A 20977-nucleotide genomic window follows, 5' to 3' on the forward strand; every position below is an offset into this window, starting at 1 on the left:
ATGACATAAGTGTTGCTCCATCTCCACTACTTTTTTTCTGAGGGCAAGCCTCCTGTCTCTCTGTCCAGACTACCACAGTATCCTACTAATTGCCCTCCCATTGCCATTTTCACTTCTCTCCAAGTCTCATGTTTTTCATATACTATTTCAAGCTAATCTTTTAAAATAATAATTTTAAAAAGCCACATTGATTTCTTCTTCAAATTCTCCAGGTTTCCATTGCATTTAGGGGGGGGGGGAATCTAACATCTTTATGATAGCCAGCATGATCATCAGACTTTCTCTTTCTTACTTGATTCCAGAAACTCAGGTTGGCCTTTCTCACTTACACTAAATTCTGTCCACTTCCAGGGCTTCTATTAATTCTGCTTCGAAAAGTCTTTACCAAACTGTGTGGAAGCTTCCAGTCTTCTCTCTCAATCAGATCGGCAGGTTTCCAGACAAATACATTCTTCCTCTTCTTGGTGAGACATGCTTTATCCTTAGCCAACCCTCCTTCAGTGTGTAATCTTAACTCACAGTCTAGGAAATTATATCCTATCTCATCACCATCCCAGTAAGCAGACCTTTACTTCTCCTATCTTTTTTCTTCTTCCAAAGTTTCATTCCAGGTCCTTTTCCAGTGTCTTGCCTAAGATTTCATGGATATTAGTTACTTTCTAGGATCTTGGAGGAAATAAAAAGTATTAGTCCTCACATAAGTCAGTAAGCGTGAGTACTAATTGGTTGGACTTTTGTCATGTTGGATTTTTGTCTATTTTACTATGAGCTGGTGAGAAGAACCAAGCTCTTTTCTCTCGAGCTTGGGAATACGGAGGACATAGGTCTATGTTCAGAATGATCCAGGAAAAATGCCAGCGGCAGCTATGCATAATAAAGGAATTCTACCCATACAAACTGGTATTCCTCTGATCTTTTTACTTTGGCTTTCATATTCTAAAGAGTTATTATAAAACTATAGTTTTCCCTACATGGGCAATTTGGAGATGATGCTGAGAGAATGTTTATTGTGTCTTTGAATGTCATCGTGGAAATTAACTGGTCAATACCAGGGCCAGTTACCAGGAAAGCATTATAAGCCTTAAAAAAACTTTTAAAAGAAGATAAAGAAAGACTACTCTAAAAGTATCTCTCACCTGCCCCAATGTGAGAAATTGACCTGTTAAGGTTTCTATTTTATATCACGTGATCTATCAGTTTTGTTAGAAAATATATATTTCATTTTTTATTATATTCATTTTAAATCATCTCTGATAGATAGCTTTAAAATGATAAGCAGAGTTAAATATTTAATTCCACAGTCCTTTCTTCTGGGAGTGGTATTAAATTTGTCTTTATCAGGTATGTTTTTGGCATGCTTGGCTTCATAATCTCTCTTCCTCCCCATATATTGTTTGTCTGGAATCTGCACTAAAGATAAGGGAGAGTGAAAATCTGACTCATTGGCAACCAATCAGAAGAACCTTATGTAGAAAACTCCCTTCAAGGAGGTACAGGCAGCATAAACAAGACTCTGGGAACAGTGGAAGTAAAAGTAGAAAAATATGGTTGAAGTGGCTAGAACTATTAATACTTATTGTTGAGAAGCGATTGTATTTCACTTCCTACATGAAAAAAGCTTTTCTTTTAAGGAGACACCTGACTAAATATTCATCAGAAATGCTCACCCTTTAAAAAAATTTGGCAGATGTTAGTTATATTTTTTCCAATTATCTTCTGCTTTATAAAATATCCAGTTAATTGGATCAATAGTTTGGATTTAAGTAATTCGCTTAAAATGATTCAAGTTTTCAATTAGAGCTTAAGGTTTATAAAACAATTTGGGCAACCAGCAGATTTTAGCAGGTAAAGAATATCCCAGAAACAGATACATTAATTGATATATTATTTCTGATAATTATACTTAAAAATATTTATTATTAAAGATTTAGATGCCTAACACTTTTGTGTGATCAGAGATAATTTAGAGGATTCGGTGCCTTTTAGCAATGTGATTATATTGAAATCCGACAGACTGTTGATTTTCATTTTTTCTTTTGAATATTTAGGAGAATAACTCTATTTCAAACCTCTATTTTTCAATATCAGAACCGGAAAAACCCGAGAAACTTAAAGCCTTCAATATTTCCACACATTCCTTTTCTGTCTACTGGAGCCTGCCCTCTGGCCATGTGGAAAGGTTTAATGTGGATCTTGTTCCTGACAGCGGCTTTGTTACTATCAAAGATCTTGGAGGTGAAGAGTATCGGGTATAGTTTTCATTATCATACTTGCCGAGCCAACTTGTATTTATATTTGGTCCTCATAGGAAAGTTCTTTATGAAACTCATACACCATGAACACTTTGAGAGTTTTTAAAAGCATAAAATGAAGACAAAAACACTGATGCTGAGTTGATGAGTGTAAGTTTCAGCATGGGTGGACTGTTACCTTAGCAACGTCTATGCCTTTTTTCTTAAGTCTTACCCTGAACCTACAGCCAGCCATCCAAGGGTTCATGAATAGTTTAACAAAGAAAGGGCTGAGCTATTGAGTAATCCAGGCTCATTAATTGTGTACTTGCCAGGAGGATCTGTCTTTAAATCATTAATGCAGGCAACATTTCTCTCTAGAGCCATCAATGTGATTCCACTGCCTGAAAAATGTAATAATGATGGATTTTCTTATCATTTTTCTTTTACTTTTTATTGGAGCTTCAGAGACACAGGTATTTCATACATACTCTTAAAAACCAGGGTTAAGTAATGGGTTGTAGATTTCTTAAGACTCTTAAATAGTTGTTTCTTGTGACAACAAACAAGAGGGATTGAAGTACTGATTTTGTTTTTGATAACACCGTATGCTTTGTAAGTTTTTATTATCTGTTACTTGGTAAATAGTTATGTGATAGAACAAATTTATTATATTTTACAATAATATGGAACTTGGAATATTTTAAACAGTGCAGAGTTTATAGGGTGAGATGTTAACTTTATTCTGTTATTGTTGTGATGGATTTATTGTTTTAGCTTTCTTGTTTTTCAGAAAGAGTTTTAATGCAATTATTTGGTTTTGGTGTTCCAGGTTGATGTTTCCAAAGCTGTTCCTGGAACTAGGTACGATGTAACCATCTCTACTATTTCTGCTACAACATACAGCTCACCTGTTAGTAGAACAGTGACAACCAATGTAACAAGTAAGTATATGTTCCTTTTTTTATGAAGTACTTTTTATGAAGTATTTGCAGTTAGTCTATTGGATAGAAATACTTAGCTTAGCCCTATGTGCCTTATGTACATGAAAACAGGTTAGTAATTAAAGCAAAATGGAAACTTAAGAAAGTGATCTGTTTAGGACTTGTGTCCTACTGGTTCTTTAGCTTTCTTGACTTTCAGAGTAAAGATAATTATACTTGTTTGTGAAATTGACCAGAGAGACCGTTAATGGTAATATTTAAATAATACAGAGCCATGAAAATAGACTCAGTACTCTTGTTCAGGAAGAATAATTAAGTTTGTAAGACTGTGTTCTGGCTTTCTTAGTTTTATGTGTAAGCTTTGCACAAATAAGTTTCTTTTAAAAATGATTTGGCATCAAAAGTGTATTTGGCATGTATGTAGTAGCATTCCATTTTTTACATTCTTATAAAAGAATGTTTCTGGTATCCCCCAAAGCATTTAATCTTTTTTTTTTTTTCTATTGGTAGCAAAGCTCTAGGGAAGATAAAGTCACATTTGAAAGACCATTAGTCTTAGGGAACTTGGAAAGTCTACATTTGTAAAAGCTTTCTTATTTATGATTGTGAAAATGTAATAATTGTTTGACCTTTTAACAACATATTTTTTTTAAATAGACCCGGGACCTCCAGTCTTCCTGGCAGGAGAAAGAGTTGGATCTGCTGGAATTCTTCTATCTTGGAATACACCACCTAATCCAAATGGAAGGATTATGTCTTATATTGTGAAATATAAGGAAGTTTGTCCATGGATGCAAACAGAATACACACAAGTTAGAACAAAGCCAGACAGTCTGGAAGTTCTTCTTACTAATCTTAATCCTGGAACAACATATGAAATCAAGGTAATATTTTTGTTAATATTTAGTATTAAATATTAAGTATTTAGTATTAACACAATATTAAAATACTCCATTCATTTTAAAGTTGAGGGCGCTTTTTCCCACCTGATTAAGTCTTTACAGCCGAACACAGCCAAGTGATTGAAGAATGATCACCTGAGTCCTGACCTCAGTGCCCATCTGGGCCTTTAAAATTTGAACAACTGTTATAACATTTTTTCATTATTAGATGTATTTGTATAATTTATTTATTTTAAAAACATTTAACTTAGCAACTTTTTCAAAGAATGAATCTAGTTTAAATGACATAATTTAGGCTTTATAGGTAAAAAATAGTCTACTTTTTCATCAACCTTTAAGTTAGCTTTGTTATTTTTCCCTTAATCCTGTTGTATTTCTGTGTCAGTTATCAAAATTTAAATAATGGAATGAAAGTTTCTATTGAGCCAGCTTCTCAGAGAACAATAAATTCAATTCAGTTCCATTCAATAAGTATTTCTTGAACATTTATTGTGTCTTTTGTGTTTATAAAAATGTTTAGTTCTTTATAATGTTTAATATGCAAAATCAAACATCTTATTAAAAATTAAATAAAGAAGAGCATATAAAAAGCAATCCTAAACTATGCCATATGAAAATGTTTCCAATTAAGATATATTTGTGGTATTTTCAGAGGTTAGTAAAAGATACAGATATCTTTGTGATCCTTTCTATTTTCAATATAACATCAACATATTCTTTGAGTTTTTAAGATAATTCAATATAGAGGAAAAAATCTATAAAAGCTGTATAAATATGTGATAAGACATAAGTGAGATGGCTTTCTGGATGGTAAGAAATGATGGGAAAGAAAGAATTTGCCTGGGGAGGGGGTTACATTATTGGAAGCATGCCTATTTGTGAAAGCAAAGCACACAGTAAGAATTAGAGAGCATCCCAGTAGTAGGAATCCCCTATAGGAGAACAGTTAAAGGGAAATTTTTGCAAATGTCAAAGATTCATGGTGGTTATTTCATTGCAGAGACATGGGTAAAGAGTAGGAGACCTTTTCTAACTGACACATAAAATAGCACAGTATACATATATTTTGTCAACAGTACATTTTAGATTAGTTTATATGTTAAAATATACTATTGAAGGTAATATGTAAAGATTAAATTTTAATGTGATCATAAGAAGCTGTTACAGACAGAAAGCTAGTTCTACTTAGATCTATATAGAGTTCAAATTGTTATTCCTTTGAATTTTCTTATTTCAGGCCTATTGGGAAGCCCTTATTCTTCTTTTAATTCCACACTTTTCTAAATCATTGTTGTGACCTTTAAGCTGTTCAAATAAATGTTAGCCATTTCAGAATTACAAAGAGTATTTGGTGCAGTATGTTTGATATCTTCAAATGTAGATCTCAAATCTATATGATCGGGGGGAAATCCCATTAAGTTCTTTACAGGTATTATTTCATTTAGTCCTTAGAACAATTCTATGACATAGATAAATCATTCTCATTTTAAAGAAAAGGAAGATGTTACCTAGAATAAGGCCAATAAATTGCCTATAACTATTCATTTAAGAATTAGTGGAGTGCAATTTAAATTAAGGTTTTCAGACTCCGGTTTTGGCATTTGGATAAGTGAAGAGTCTTAATCTCAATAATGACATTATCTCTGCCTATTCTAGTCTATTTGATTAGGATATCTGAGTTTAAAATAATTTTTCTACATTTTTTTCTATCTATTTTTTCCATCTTTCAAATTCAAAATACTTAGTCTAACTGATTAGACTTATTTTTTAATTGTTTTCTTGAGTATGTATTTGTTTAGATTGTAAACTATAAGGCAAGATACCATATATATGGTTTCATATTTGTTACAGAAATAGTCATAGTATCTGGCATGAAGTGAATATAATAGAAAGAGGTTGAGCTTTAGAAATAAACAGAACTTCAGTGGAATTCTGGTTCTACCACTTATTCCGTAAGACTCAAGCAAGTTACTTGACTTCTCTCAACCAGTTTCCTCATCTATAAAATGCTGATAAGAACACTTCATGCATTGATTATGTGGATAAAATGAGATGTGTAAAATTTCTAGGAGATTTCCTGGTACATGAAAGTTGCCCATAAATAACTGTTACTATTACTGCTACTAATTGGCTATAAAACTTGACTATTAATTTTTCTATTGGGAATTGATTAAATATGTTGAATCAAACTATGCTGCAAATATATCCTTAAGGATAATAGAAATATGGAATAGCTCCAAGTGTACTTTCCACTTTGGGAGTTTTGCAGGGATTAAGGGAAAAATATCTTTGTCATTTAACTAATCAATATCAAAATGTTATTATTTCAGATTCTGTTTAATTAGAGAGCATGAACATAATTCTTTGGTCTGTTTTAGGTTGCTGCTGAAAACAGTGCTGGTATTGGAGTGTTTAGTGACCCATTTCTTTTCCAAACTGCAGAAAGTGGTAATTTGCTTAAATCATTTATTCTAAATTAACTTAATTATAAGTTTTTTTATTTAAAATAAATAGGTATATAAGCCAAATAATGATGTTAAAATCCATAGACTCTTCAATAGCATGGCCATTCAATTACTTTTAGAATCTTCTTAGATAATTATTCATTAAAATATATATTATTCTCTAAATTTATGAAAGCAGTGTTATCTTAAAAAAAGCTTTGAAAAAATAAGAAACAGACAGTAAAAATTACCCATGACCTTGTCATATAAAAACTCTGTTACCGTTTTGGTGCGCTCCTGGCTGGTCCTTTTTTTCCTCTTATGAATATGTGTCTATATGATTGAGTATATGTTCATGAAAGTAGCCTTATACCATTTATACAAGTTTATATCCTGCTTTTTCCTGTTAATATCAAATCATATCCATTTTTATGACATTAGACCTTTGGAAATATGGATTTTATAGTTATCATATTATTCTATAACATGTAATCATTTTCAAACCAATGTAAGTTACCTCCCTTCTTTCAATGGTGGAGAAGAAAGAGTTTGATGTATTATTGATGCCTCTTTCTCATAGTAAACTCTAGTCTGTCAGCAAATCCTGCCAGCACTATATCCACATGCATCCTGAATCTCACCCCAATTGCAAATCACTCTAATTTATTATCACTTCTTGCCTGAGCAACTGAACATCTCCTTACTGGTTTTCCTGTTTCCAGCTTACCTGTCTACAATTTTCCATCTCCACAAGAGTTACATCATCGTTTTGAAACACAAGCCAGACCATAGTATTTCTCTCTTCTTAGTAGGGTTCCTATCTTACTCAGAATAAGACCATAAGTCCTTCCCATGGTGCATAGCACTCAGGATGTTCTTTTCCCTCTCTTATCCATCTCTAACATTCTCCCTTCCCTCCAAATAACACCATCCATACCTATCTTCCATCATAGAGCCTTTGTACTTGCTGTTTCCTCTAACTGAAATACTCTTTCACTAAATATCCACATCTCTCTCTCTGATAGTTAATTCAAATCTCACATTAGCTTTCCTAACTATACCTCCTAAAATAGGCTGTATTTCTTCCTGTCCATCTCTAGTCCTAACAAATTATTTTTCTTCATTAGAGCAGCCTGATATAGTACACATTTACTTGCTTATTTTTTATTCTACATATCAGCCTAGTAGAACACAAGATTTTTGATAAAAATAAGTTAACGAATGGAGGTGTTTTTATTTATTTAATAATTCCTCTATTTATTTATAATAGTAAAAAGTTAGGACCAATAAATGCAGAACGATTAGATAAATAATGGCATCTCCATTCAACAATAGATATTTTCTGTGGAACTTACATTCTGTGGGCTGAGATAACTATGAGTTACTAAGTAATATGTCAGGTTAGTGGTAACTACTGTAAAAAGAATTTCCATAATTTTTTGAAACTATAAATGTTCTACATATTTAGAAGATAAAAATCTTCCAGTGAACTGCTTTATGCCAATGAGATAAATTGAATGAACCCTGTGTATCTAGAGGGGCTAATGCAATGGCTCATGTTAAAAAAGATACATCAAGCTTTGTGGCCTAGTTTCTGTTTGAGACTTTATCTAGAGAAGCATATGAAACATGCTCTATTCCATATAAAGTTAGAGAAAATTCAGTTTATTAAAATTAGAAATTAATCATTTATGAGATTTAAATTACTCTTGTTGATTTTGAGCATATTGACTTTCAAATTATTCATACAACTAAAATTCAAGTGGGAAAATTATCATTTCAAAATTAAATATTCACCAGGATAAAAAAGAAAAATTTATTACTTATGTTTTCAGTTTTAGGGAAGTTAATTGGATAACTTTTGAATGACATATGAAAAATTTTTTCTTGGGAGTCCTACTGTTTCTCATTTATTGTGTGTTTTTGGGCAAATTAGATATTATATAATTTCTCTTGCCCCTATATTTCCTTCTTTTTTTTTTTTTTTTTTTTTTTTTGGTAAATATAAAGAGGTAAAGACATTAGGTAAATCTAAATTTAATTGTATCGGTATTCTACCATTTTCACCCTAAGTACCCCTTTTCATTATTTATGATATAAAGAATCCAAATTTAAGGACTAGTTCATGGAATAAATAAGCTGCATTTTTAATTGTTAAATAAGAAGGAATTTCTTTTCCAGTGAATAAAAATACTTTAGGAAGAGTGTATGAGTTAAGTAGTTATACCATACTGAGTTAATATTGCATCCACAAGCACAAAAATCTCAACTTCTTAACTTACTGTGAGGCATTATTTCAGGTAAACATAGAATTTATTTGGGCTTTGGGATAATAGAATGCTCTTCCATTTTCAACTTGATGAATCATTAGAAATGCAGGAAAAGTCTCTATATTGGATTTATGAAGTTTCTTTCTGGCTCAATAAATGTATACTTTGCATAACATATACTTTGTAAAGTTGTAGACACCTTCACACAACTTATACAGATTTATGCATATCACTAGTCTAGATATATCCTCAAAGTGTTAGAAGACACCTAACTGAAAGATGAAATGACTTTATGAACAGAAGTTTTTGGTGCCGCAGTGTCAAACCTTTGCTTGGATCAAGATGGATGAATTCATTCTATGAACATCAAGAAATAATGGGTTTTGGCACATGAAAGTTCAGAAGTAGAAACTGCAATATTTAGGGAAAGACCTACCAACCACAGAAAAGAGCCAGCATTATTCTTCGGACATAATGAAGTCAAAAAAGAAAATAAAAGCAGAAATATTTAATTGAGATTAAAAGGATTAAAGCAAGTTAATAAAAATACCTTTTTCACTAAATGTTTAGCATATTTTATTACTTTCTTTTTAAAAAATATTTTATGTATTTATCAGAGAGACAGAGAGAGAGCACATGAGCGGGGGAGGGACAGAGGGAGAAAAAGAAGCAGACTCCCCCGCCAAGCAGGGAGCCCAACAGGGGGGCTCAAGAGGGGGCTCAATTCCAGGAGCAGGGCTCAATCTGATCCCAGGACCCTGGGATTGTGATCTCAGCTGAAGTCAGATGCTTTAACTAACTGACTGAACCACCCAGGTGCCCCAACATATTTAATAACTTTCTATGTATTTAATATTTTGGTCACTTTTCAAATATTTCAAAATCATGTATTTAATAAATTTTTGATTATGTTATAAATTCAAGTTTATATATACTCAAGTACTTCCCTGTGACTGTTATTGAAGCTCATTTGAAAATGTTTTGAAAGCAAATTGTATTTGTTTTTTTGTATGAATATATTTAATTTGTGTGTGTATGTCTGTGTATACAGGCATACTTATAAGCGTATGTATAGTTTACACAAATAAGAAATTTGAAAGGGCGATTGGGATTCATGAATCGAGTAAAATGGTGGTCACCAGAGGATGGGGTGGGAGTGTAAGACTGATGTTGTTTATGGGTACAAACTTGCCTCAAATAATAAATAAGCATAGAGATCTGATGCACAGTATAATGAATATAGATAACAGTGTGATATTATAGTTACATAAGGTGATTTTATAATTATGTAATATCATAGAAGTACTAAATATCACTACAATGGCAGTCATAGCACAGTATGGAAATGTAGCAAATTCACATCTTGTACATCTTAAATTTATTTTATTTTTAAATATTTTATTATTTATTTGAGAGAGAGAGTAGGTTTTTCTAACAGGGTATATTTAATTTTATATAACTTGAAAAAAATAACATCTCAACATTATGTAAATGCCATTCTAAATTTTATAACAGTGTTTTTTCTTTTCCTTCAATCTCTGTTACTTCCCCAGCTCCAGGAAAAGTGGTGAATCTCACAGTTGAGGCTTTTAACTATTCTGCAGTAAACCTGATTTGGTATTTGCCTCGGCAACCAAATGGCAAAATTACCAGCTTCAAGATTAGTGTGAAACATGCCAGAAGTGGGATAGTAGTGAAAGATGTCTCCATCAGAGTGGAAGACATTTTAACTGGGAAATTGCCAGAATGTAATGTAAGTATCATGGAACACTTTCTGTGTCTCAAAAATTTTAGGTGTGAGCCTATCACTTGAAGTTTCTAGTATCTGGAAACTTTTTAAACCACAGTGGTTATTAGCTGTTTGATTCCTTATAGTGTTCAGTTATAGTATCATGTTAGACGCAACTGACTGTATTCAAGGTGGAGTAAGAGCAGGGTTTGAGAATTCAAGAGATATAAAAATCTTACAGGAAGCTCTGAAGAGACATCATGAAAGGAGTAGCATTTTTTAATGGACCTTGGAATTGCCTTGGTGTAAGGACAGGGGAGATTGTGTGAGGAGTATTTTGGGTGGAGGATATTTAAAAAGACCTGAAATAGGAAAGTAAAGGATATCACTGAAAAAAAAAATATTTCCATGTGACAGGAGGGGTAGAGAAGGCAAAAGTCAAAATTATGTTCATGGAAGTAGATTGTTTTTGTTGTGCATATCTTAGGTGAAGAATTTGTTAAATGACTCTAGTCATTTATGGGAAATCCCTGGAAGTACCATAATAATGTTTTCCCAAAAGTAATCTAGATGATCTTTAGGATATTATTGATGGGAAAACAAACAAAATTACTTTTGTTTTAAATACTGTAAGTTATAGAAGTCTTAAAACCTTCTTTTTAAAATTAGGCTGTATTTCTAATACACACATATACATATATGCCCATATATATCCATATACAACATTTATGTTATTGGCTTTATCATTTAAGTATTTTTGAGGAAAAAATGATAGTACCAGTAATAAAGTGATGTATGCTTGAAATTTCACAAAAGGGAGACTATCTCTTTGGTTCTTGAACTTTTAACATGAATTTCAAAAATTCTTAGTAATGATTTTGCTGTTGCTCAGCCTTTTGAAATCCTATTCATAAGAAATATGAAGGTATAAAGAATGCAATAAATATATTCTCTTCTAAAACTGTAGACATAAATGGGTATAATTAAGCTCTAGCAAATTGGTCCATAACTTGGAATAGATAACAATCTATATATATTAAAATCTTAATGAATCATATACATAAACATAAATTTAAGAATAATATTTATGCTATAAAGGAAAGAAATAAATTATACTGCTCATATTCATTAAGAGATACCACATTATTTTTTGATTGCTGTTTATTTTATTTACTAGGAGAATAATGAATCTTTTTTGTGGAGTACAACCAGCCCTTCTCCAACCCTTGCTAGAGTTACGCCCCCATCACGTACCACATACTCATCAAGCACATTGGCTAGGAGTAAAATAAGCTCTGTGTGGAAAGAGCCTATCAGTTTTGTAGTGACACATTTGAGACCTTACACAACGTATCTTTTTGAAGTTTCTGCTGTTACAACTGAAGCAGGTTATATTGATAGTACAATCGTCAGAACACCAGAATCAGGTATGGTTTCATTTTTTGTGTATGTAGAAAAAAAAAAGAATTAAATTAGTTATATAATAATCTTTCATTTTTTCTATATAGATCTTTCTGTTAAAACCTTCTTTCCCTTCCAATAACTTTTCCCCCCAATAACAGATCATGGGCATACCATCTGAAGCATCTTTAATTTCAGTACTCTTTTACAATACTAACATAAGCATCTGAAAAGAGAAAGGACATTTGGAAGAATGGATTCTTGAGCTTAATAACCATGATCCTACAATCAGCTTTAAGTTATCTTTGATCTGAGCAATTTTCAAAATCATCTCTGTCCTTCTCCGATAATCATCTATACCCTCCTCTCACTGATACTGTTACAACCAAAAGTGGAAGTTGGACCTATAGTAGAAGAAATATCATGTGATTCATATTTCAGTATTAGACAAAAATAGTACTTAAAAATATACCTACTTATCTTCTCTTTGCACTGGGTTTCCCTATGTGAAAAATGGAGACAGCAATAGTACCTCCCTTATGGTGGTGGTGGTAGGATTCAATGAGTGTAATTTGTATAATTACGAAACTTGAAGAGCACACACAATTTCTAGCTATGGGTGTTTATGTATTTAATTATGGGATTACAGTATTATATATATGTAAATTTATGTAGTTACTGACACAATACCATATTAAATATATAGTATGAGACATTCCATTGTGATTGGTAATTTTTGAGATTACTGGAAATTATTACTGGTAGGGTAATTTCCCTAAAGCACAGTATTTTTTTTTCTGATGACATAGCTGTCAGCCTTTATCATTTCATCACATCAGGTTTGAAGTTTTTTCTTGATTTAAATAGTCATCTTTGAATCATACCATTTTCTCCTTCTATACTACTTATGCAGTTAAAAAATAATTTCTTAAGGATAACACAAAGTGAAATTTGGTAGACAAGAACTTTGGCTTGAGAAAAATATTTGGAATGTTTCATTGCAATCAAAAGAAAGTAAAATGTGGGACTACATCTGTGAAAAGTAGACTATTTTAAAATGTCATTTTTTTATATGATGCCAATGTTACATTAGAATTTTCTAACTGTAGGTTATAAATTTCCTCTCAGAAACAAATACAAATATTGATACATAAAGTGAAGATCTTTGCCAATAAGGTAATATAGAGACAGTTAATTCCCTGACCCTTCTACCTGTGTCCACCAGGGGGAGGGTGTTTTTCAAGTCAGATGCCCAGGGCTGGTTTAATTCAATATATAGGTGTGTATCAGGACAATGTAACTATACAAGGAACAATATTAGAATGAGAATGAAATAGCCTGTGCAGTCATATATAACATTAAATTAAAGTAGTAACTGTTGCAAATAAGTAGTTCATCTGATGATCCAGCATGCCTTATTTAAATTCTTCAATTTATTCATTTTTCCTTTTTCTAAAGTTAAAAAACCCTTTGCTCATAGTGTGATATTTTCTTTTCTTTCAGATTTTGTGTTTTGTTGTGTATATTTAATAAAATGCTCATTTATTTTAAGTATATATTATTTATTCATGTTTTTCTATAACCATTTTAGTGCCTGAAGGACCGCCACAAAACTGTGTAACAGGCAACATTACAGGGAAGTCCTTTTCAATTTCATGGGACCCACCTAGTGTAGTAACAGGGAAATTTAGTTACAGAGTTGAACTATATGGACCATCAGGTAAGTCTCAAACCAGTTTTGTGTTTACCTTTTGGAGTAAGAATTATACAAAGCACATTAGTATTTTCAAAGTTCTTAAAAGTAACATGATCTTTTTTTATATAAGATCTTACAATTGAAGCAAATAATAGAAAAGCAACAACGGAGGTGAGGCTCTTTGAACTTTTTATTTAAAATCATAAATAAGTATATGGATGGCAAAACATTGTTCATGTTCCATATTTCATGAGGAGAAGCTAAGAGAATGAGATAACTCCTAAGAAGTGTTAGAGGACATATATGTCTTCAAATGTTTGAATAGGAGGACCTTGACTTACTTAATTGCAAATATGTTTATAAAGAACAATGGACTTCAGTTAGTTCAAATCTCTGCTTAGAACAAGGAGTGCATTTCTAATAATTAGACCTCTCTAAAAAATAATACAGGCATCTTTATAATGTTGCAAGTTCATCTTTTTCAACAAGCACGACCTGCATGTTCCCTTATCAGGTATTTTGAGGGGTTCAGATGTTATTGCTGGAAGTCAACTAAGTAAACTCTAAAATTCTTTCCTAAAATAGTGCTACAAAAGAAATCAACCAGAAGAGTAGAGAGTGTAGGGTCACAGAAGTTGAATAGGGGTCTAGGCAAAATTTAGGGCTCCTCTGGGGTATGGTAGTGAATAAAGTGATATCAATCAGAGTGGATCTGTGTTTTTCTCCAGCTCCTTTCAACAAGAAGAGGGCAAGGGAATGGAAGGCTTATGCAAAGGTAGTGATTAATTGACAGTGCCATTGAGGTTGGATAATAGTGGAAACCAAGTGGTAAGGGACCAAACCAAGCAGAATAAAATAAAATAGTTCATACGATCAATGGATTGGAGGTCCCAATGAACTTAAAGAATTGTTGCTTTGGGGTTCTAGAATAAGTCAGAGAGAGTTGCAAGAAATTGGGATCATGGAAGATTCGCAGTTACTGGCAGTAGTGATGTCTATGGGAGTGGATGAGATAGGGTGGTAGATTAGATTATTTGAGGAGAGCAGGGAGTGTTTTAAGGACCAAGTCTAGGGAATCCTGAAATCACCACAAATTAGCACTAAAGACAGTGACATTGAAGCAGGCACTAAACCATCCAGAATGAAGGTGAATGACCCTAGGCCTAAATCTATCACAGCAACAAGGAGGGCTGGTGGAGAATATACATGACATGAGATTGAAAGCTGTGAGCTTTTGTAAGGAAAGAGGTGGGCTTGTCTAAGATTAGACCCTGAGGTGCTCAGGACACACATGCCATACCTGAAGGCGTCATCACTTGGTGACCGTGAGATAAATTAGACCATTCGGGGAACAGAAGCCATGTTCTTAGGGGAGAGCCAGGTTCCAGCTACAGCAAGAAATGAAAGAATTATTCAGAGGTAAACTTGAGGATTAAAAGAATTTTGATGATGGGCTATTAAGAAGGAGTTTTGCTCAGAAGCAGAACTACAAGTATTTTCTAAAAATGTCTTTTTATAGAAGATAATGAGAATGTTTAGTATCTTAATTAACTAAATTTATGTATAAAATACTGTCATTATTTTAATATTAGCAAAATCTAATGTTTTCTTTTTAAAAATGTCAAAAAGTAACATGGTAATTGGATAGGGCTTTATAATATAATGTTATTCTGACTACCAGGAGATTTTCATGTTCTTTCCATTGTTTTATTTAACCTGATATCAATGTACCACTAAGCTAAATGTTTGAAACTTGAAATAATTGTAATTATAATGTATTAAAATTGTAATAACAAACGTTAATTGCTATTCTTGGTTCTCTACTGAAATGTGAAAATGATTATGTGCCTAATGAGAAAATAATTCACAGTATCTTTTGTTTTTTGCAGGTCGAATTTTGGATAATAGCACGAAAGACCTTAAATTTGCGTTCACTAACCTAACACCATTTACGGTGTATGATGTATATGTTGCCGCTGAGACCAGTGCAGGAATTGGACCCAAAACAAATATTTCAGTATTCACTCCTCCAGAAGGTAAAAACATCTTTTTCAGTGTGCTCATAAGATATTTTACTCTGTTTGTAGATTTTACTGCATTGGTTAAACATTATATTAGAAGCTATTTGGTTTATATTTACTTATTTCGTGCTGTTTCCTTACCAGATAACTACCTATGCATTCCAAACATGTGTTCCTCAGAACATTAAACCCACACCATGCTTCATAGAGGAACTGGAGATCAAGTAAGGTTAGGAAGTACTACCTGTAGTGTCAGTGTGTTTGAGACTCACAGTGAAGACTGGCAAAACCTCAAGAGGTCCAAGGAAAAAAACAAACACATTTAACATTGTTTGACTCACCTTATTCAATGTAGAATAGATTTTTCTCATAGAATGACGTTTAGGAGAATCCATATATCCCCAATGCCTCTAACAAAATATGTTTGTAAACAAAAGGATATATTAAGCAAGTGAAGATTCCTAGAGGATGCATAATACAAGTTTACTAGCACATCCTGAAATAATTACAAAATAGCTTTCCTAAAGAAAGTTTTTGTTAGCATGTATTAAACATCACAGTTTTAGGTGTTTAAAAAATGTTCCTGCATTGTCTCACAACTCATTTTGCTGGCCCACATCAAACTTGCTAAAATGTCTTCATTTTTACTTACGGATTGCAATTATTTGAGAACATCAAAATTTTATTACAAGCACATTAACACTGGAAAAATTTCCAGATTTTGTGTGATAGCTAACATACAGGAACTTGTAAATTAAACACATGTGTTCAAGTGCACATATGCACATATAACTAAAGATTGGGCTTATTATGTTCATCAAGACTGAGAGATAAATCACTCAAGTATCTGACCATTAGAGGGCAGCAACTATTAGGGAATTTTGTTCTTCCCTTCAAAGTACAATTAACCCCTTATTAATATTTTGCTGTTAAAAGAATGTAAACATTATGTTTTATATCAAATGAAAATGCTGATGTGTATATGATTTCAATACACAGATTAAGAAAGAGATGTAAACTTACAAGCAAAATGTTTTCATTTCTTTGTTACTAAATTTTTTCCATTGTGTTTCTGTCAGAAGTCTTACCTTTGTACTTATTTCCATTACACCTTAAATCTCCCCTTCACCTAATAACTGCTCTTAAGCATTTCTTAGAAAGCTAGACAGCTTTATGAATGGCTACCAAAAATGGCAGAGTGACCTGGCCCTCATTAGTCTAGAGTCCTTTGGTTTGATTTTAATAACATTTTCTCAAACCACTTAATTGGCCAACTAATTTTTATTCTTAAGGCATGCAGTTAAATAAATTCAGAATTTTTGTCTTCCTTCAAATCAAGCCAGTTTTGGCACCCCTAAGTTGAATCGATAATTTAAGTTTTTTTTTATTTGTCCTTATTTTTGGCCTATAGCATTTGGCAAAAATAGGGAAATAGGTACTATATTGCCACATATGCTCTCATGTTGTTGATTTTGGACATCATTAAAAGAGTTCATCCCTCTTTCTTTATTTTTGCATCTTTTTTTATTCACAAAACAATAAATAAAAATTTAAAATGTTGCTTTATATTTTTCACACAGCTTATTTTTGACACAAAATTATTTTGAACAAACGATTTTGTTTGCCCTATGTAATAAACAATTTATCCTGAGTTTTATCTTAACTACCCTCCTGACCATGTCCAGGTGGCCCTCAGGGGGTTCCACTGGCAGCAGGTGGGCTCCACTAAGTGTAGCAGTGGCATGGTTCTTATCTCTGCGTGCTAGCCTTCCTCCATAGAGTTCTCTTGGGATAGTTCAGACTTAGGAAGGGCTTTAGTGAAATGCTGTGGCAAATGCAGTAAATGTATCTCTCAGCTTCTGACAACACTAATTAGTCCTAGTCCTACTAATTAAAACTTTGCAATAAGGGAATCTTTAAACCATATGAGAACAATCTAATAACTCGCTAGAACTATATACTTTTGGTTAAAATTGATACCTTAATTTTAGACTGTTTTCTTTTTCATTTATTAATACAGCTGGGTTCTTTGTATTCTAATTAAGGTTACCCAATTTATTTTCTTTCCTCTCCGTATTTAAAAGTAGACTCTCTATTTAAAAATATACTAGGACCAATTTTTAAATTAATGTTTTTTAAAACAACTGGTATTCTACAAATCTCCAGATAGTCATGGAAAAAATGTTGAATTTTATATTTATGTTGAATTTATATATTTATATATATAACTATATATAAATATATATATGTTGAATTTCTTTTATAGACAATTGCATATGCCATTATAGTAATATGGGGCTGATTTCATTAACACTGAGAATGTTATAGTCCATAGCCTACTTTGATCGTCAATGAAAGTCAACATCATGTCATGGCAGTACTCTTGTACATTTCATAAAATTCCTATATATACATTAATCTTTTACTGAGCAGATTTCTACACAAGTATGAGGAAGAGATGGTTTTGAAAAACAAAGATAGTTTAATAATTTCTGATGTTACAAAGTGTCATGGAGTTGCCTATCCCAAAATGAGACAGTGCTATTATATACAACATAGACATCAGCATTTTCTTATTTGTTTGGGATGGTTAAACAAATCTTAAGTAAAACTTTGTTGCTTCAATATCACCTAATAACTTTTCTGTCACTAGTATAAAAATCTCATAAGAAGGTTAACATTGTTTCTTAAAAGCAAATAGAGTATTGAAATCTATATTTATTCTTCCATAAATAGACTATGAAAGTGAAGATTTTTGTCCTCCAACTTGTTCCTTTCTGCAAATAGTATAATAATTAGTAGGGAAATCAGAGAAAGTCTCAAATTTTCAGGGTTCTCAATGACTTTTGTCAATAGATTTTTTTTTCCAAAATTAGTTTAATTTAATTAAAATTCAATAAATTAGTTTAATTTGCTAGACAATAGCACCATTTAATTTATGTTTTAAAAGCTTGATTTATTTTAGAGAGAAAGAGAGAAAAAGAGCCAGGGTTGAGGCAGAGGGAGAGAACCTTAAGCAGAATCCCTACTGAGCACAGAACCTGACACAGGGCTCCCCGTCTCATAACCCTAAGATCATTGCCCTGAGTTCATGACCTGAGCCAAAACCAAGAGTCAGATGCTCAACTAACTGAGCCACCCAGACATCCTACATAATGGCAAAATTTATTTTAATACATTTTCTTTCCCCTGTGCCAGTGTCTCCATTTTATTTTTTTCTAACCCTTTTTCATTTGAAAGCTTAAACTCATTTGAACATTATTTATCCTTTATATGTCTGTTCTGTTTCTCATTTATTAATAAAATTTATAAGTGTATTGACTTGAGAATGATTCGCAGGAAATTCCTGTAGACTACACCTCAGAATCGATGCTGAACTGTGAATAATTCCCTTGTGTTTTTTATTTTCTTTAGTTAATTTGGTATCAATATTAAAAGAATCTGATTTAATCCATACTTCTCTGGTTTCCTAATAAGAATTTTTGCTGTAACAGATCAAGTATCCTTCTTTGGACAAGGACAAGGACAAATGGAGTCATTTCCTTTGCCCCCCAAGCATTTTCTTCTTTCACTGAAAAAGAAAGAGAGAGAGAGAGAGAGATAGCTTTACAGTCACTCTTACACAGGGGTACATTTTTAGGGTAATATACAATAACTTAATCTTTACTTGAATTGTAATTTAAGGCATTAGTGTCATAGAGCAATACTTAGTTATTTTTAAAAATATCTTATAAATTAGAAGATTTCCTCTCTTTGATTAAATAAGGGATAGTAAATTCACACACACACACACACACACACACACACACACACACTCTTACTTTTTTTTCTTTTTGCTGTACTGGGTAGTTTCTGGTATTCACTAGATTAATGTGTTACATCAAATGGAAGTGACACTTTACTTATTTTTTTGGTAGGCAGGGTTTCCTTACCTCTTAATCTGATCAGTGTACTCATTAAATTTGTTTCTTCAGTTGAAGTTCTACACAAGATCAAATTAAATGGAAAAATGCCAGATCTCTTCCATGATACAATACTGGCCAAGGCTTTATCTACATAGCAACTCTAAAGTAAAATGTAGAAGAACGGTGGAATGGGAGCTTTGCTTTTTAAATGGTTGTGTTATTTTCATAGTACACAGTCGATTGGAAAGTTGCTCTGCCTTTGGAAAAATGTGTGTTGGTAAATATGAAGATAGAAACATAAGGACCATATATGTTAGGAACAATATTTATTTTGTATATACTTATACAAGAGGTGACCTGTGCAAAAGTTTTTATCTATCTTATTTCTTGCTCGATTCTCAAGAGCCTAGAACAATGATTAAAAGATGAGGGCTCAGTCTGCTGGATGATGGAGCGAATCTGTGATTATGGGGTCCTAGTCTAGAATTCTTCCTCCGTCCTTCAAATGTCAAACCATTTTTCCTTCAGATCAGAAGATCTGTGGGGAGAGATCAATCTAAAGAATTATCCTTCTATATAATGGAAATGTTTTTAGAAAAGGAGATTTAAAGAAATTAGCAAATTACAGTGGTACTTTCATGTTTATATCCTAGTTTTGAGCAGAGTTGTTACTATGTGCTGGACAAGAAAATATTGGCTGCAGTAGTAATGAAAATCTTAGGCAAGAATTACTTATTCATTCATCTAGCCATTAATTATTTAGAAAGATTTAGAAATACTTATATTGTTACACTATCTAGGGGGCTTTTTAAATGGCTACTTCATAGAGAGACAAAAAACCTCAAATCTGTGGAATGAAAAATCCCTACAGTTTCCTATATGGTTGAGGTAAGCATAATTATATTCATTAATTTTAAATTAATTTAAATTCATTAATTTAATTTAAATTAATTTTAAATCAATTTAAATTCATTAATTTTAAATCTTGTAAATGTTTACAAGAGTTGTGAAACTGATTTTCAAGTCCTTTCTGTTATCTTAGAAGGGAAAAGGGTCATTCTCTATTTATATTATATCCCTAAATTACCTCTGTTCTAAATGATATTTGCAAAAACTATCCTAATGTGAAATAGCTTAGGGAAATGAATTTGACGTTTTACTACATCTTGATCATAAGAAGTTATATTATTTTCTTTCTTGAGCCTTTCATTCAAGGTTCCTTATGGTAACCTTCCATAGTAATAAGAACAGTATAATTTTACTCATTTTATAGGTTAGCAAACTTAGGGGAGGGGTTAATTGGCTATTCATAATCACACTAGCTATAAACAAAAAGTAGACCAAAGCCCAGGGCATGTTTATCCTTGATTCATTATTACTCCTTTGGTACTGGGAGGGTTACTGGATGTCACTCATGGCTACTTTCTAACTACA

General features: G+C 32.3%; 1 protein-coding gene across 2 annotated transcripts in view; it reads left to right on the forward strand.

The window, feature by feature from the left end:
* Nucleotides 1–2590: 2590 nt before the first annotated feature.
* Nucleotides 2591–20977, forward strand: part of PTPRQ (protein tyrosine phosphatase receptor type Q) — a 194101-nt gene continuing 175714 nt past the window's right edge. For both annotated transcript variants that reach the window (XM_045082935.1, XM_045082936.1), the window contains exons 1-8: nt 2591–2707; nt 3064–3175; nt 3833–4059; nt 6456–6525; nt 10345–10544; nt 11698–11947; nt 13513–13641; nt 15507–15653. In XM_045082935.1, the coding sequence (XP_044938870.1) occupies nt 2651–2707; nt 3064–3175; nt 3833–4059; nt 6456–6525; nt 10345–10544; nt 11698–11947; nt 13513–13641; nt 15507–15653 (1192 nt within the window). In that variant the 5' untranslated portion in view covers nt 2591–2650. The remainder of the gene's footprint in view (nt 2708–3063; nt 3176–3832; nt 4060–6455; nt 6526–10344; nt 10545–11697; nt 11948–13512; nt 13642–15506; nt 15654–20977) is intronic.

The sequence above is a fragment of the Mustela putorius genome, unplaced genomic scaffold, assembly GCF_011764305.1.
Source record: "Mustela putorius furo isolate JIRA1106 unplaced genomic scaffold, ASM1176430v1.1 tig00000640_pilon_pilon_pilon, whole genome shotgun sequence".
Lineage (NCBI taxonomy): Eukaryota > Metazoa > Chordata > Mammalia > Carnivora > Mustelidae > Mustela > Mustela putorius.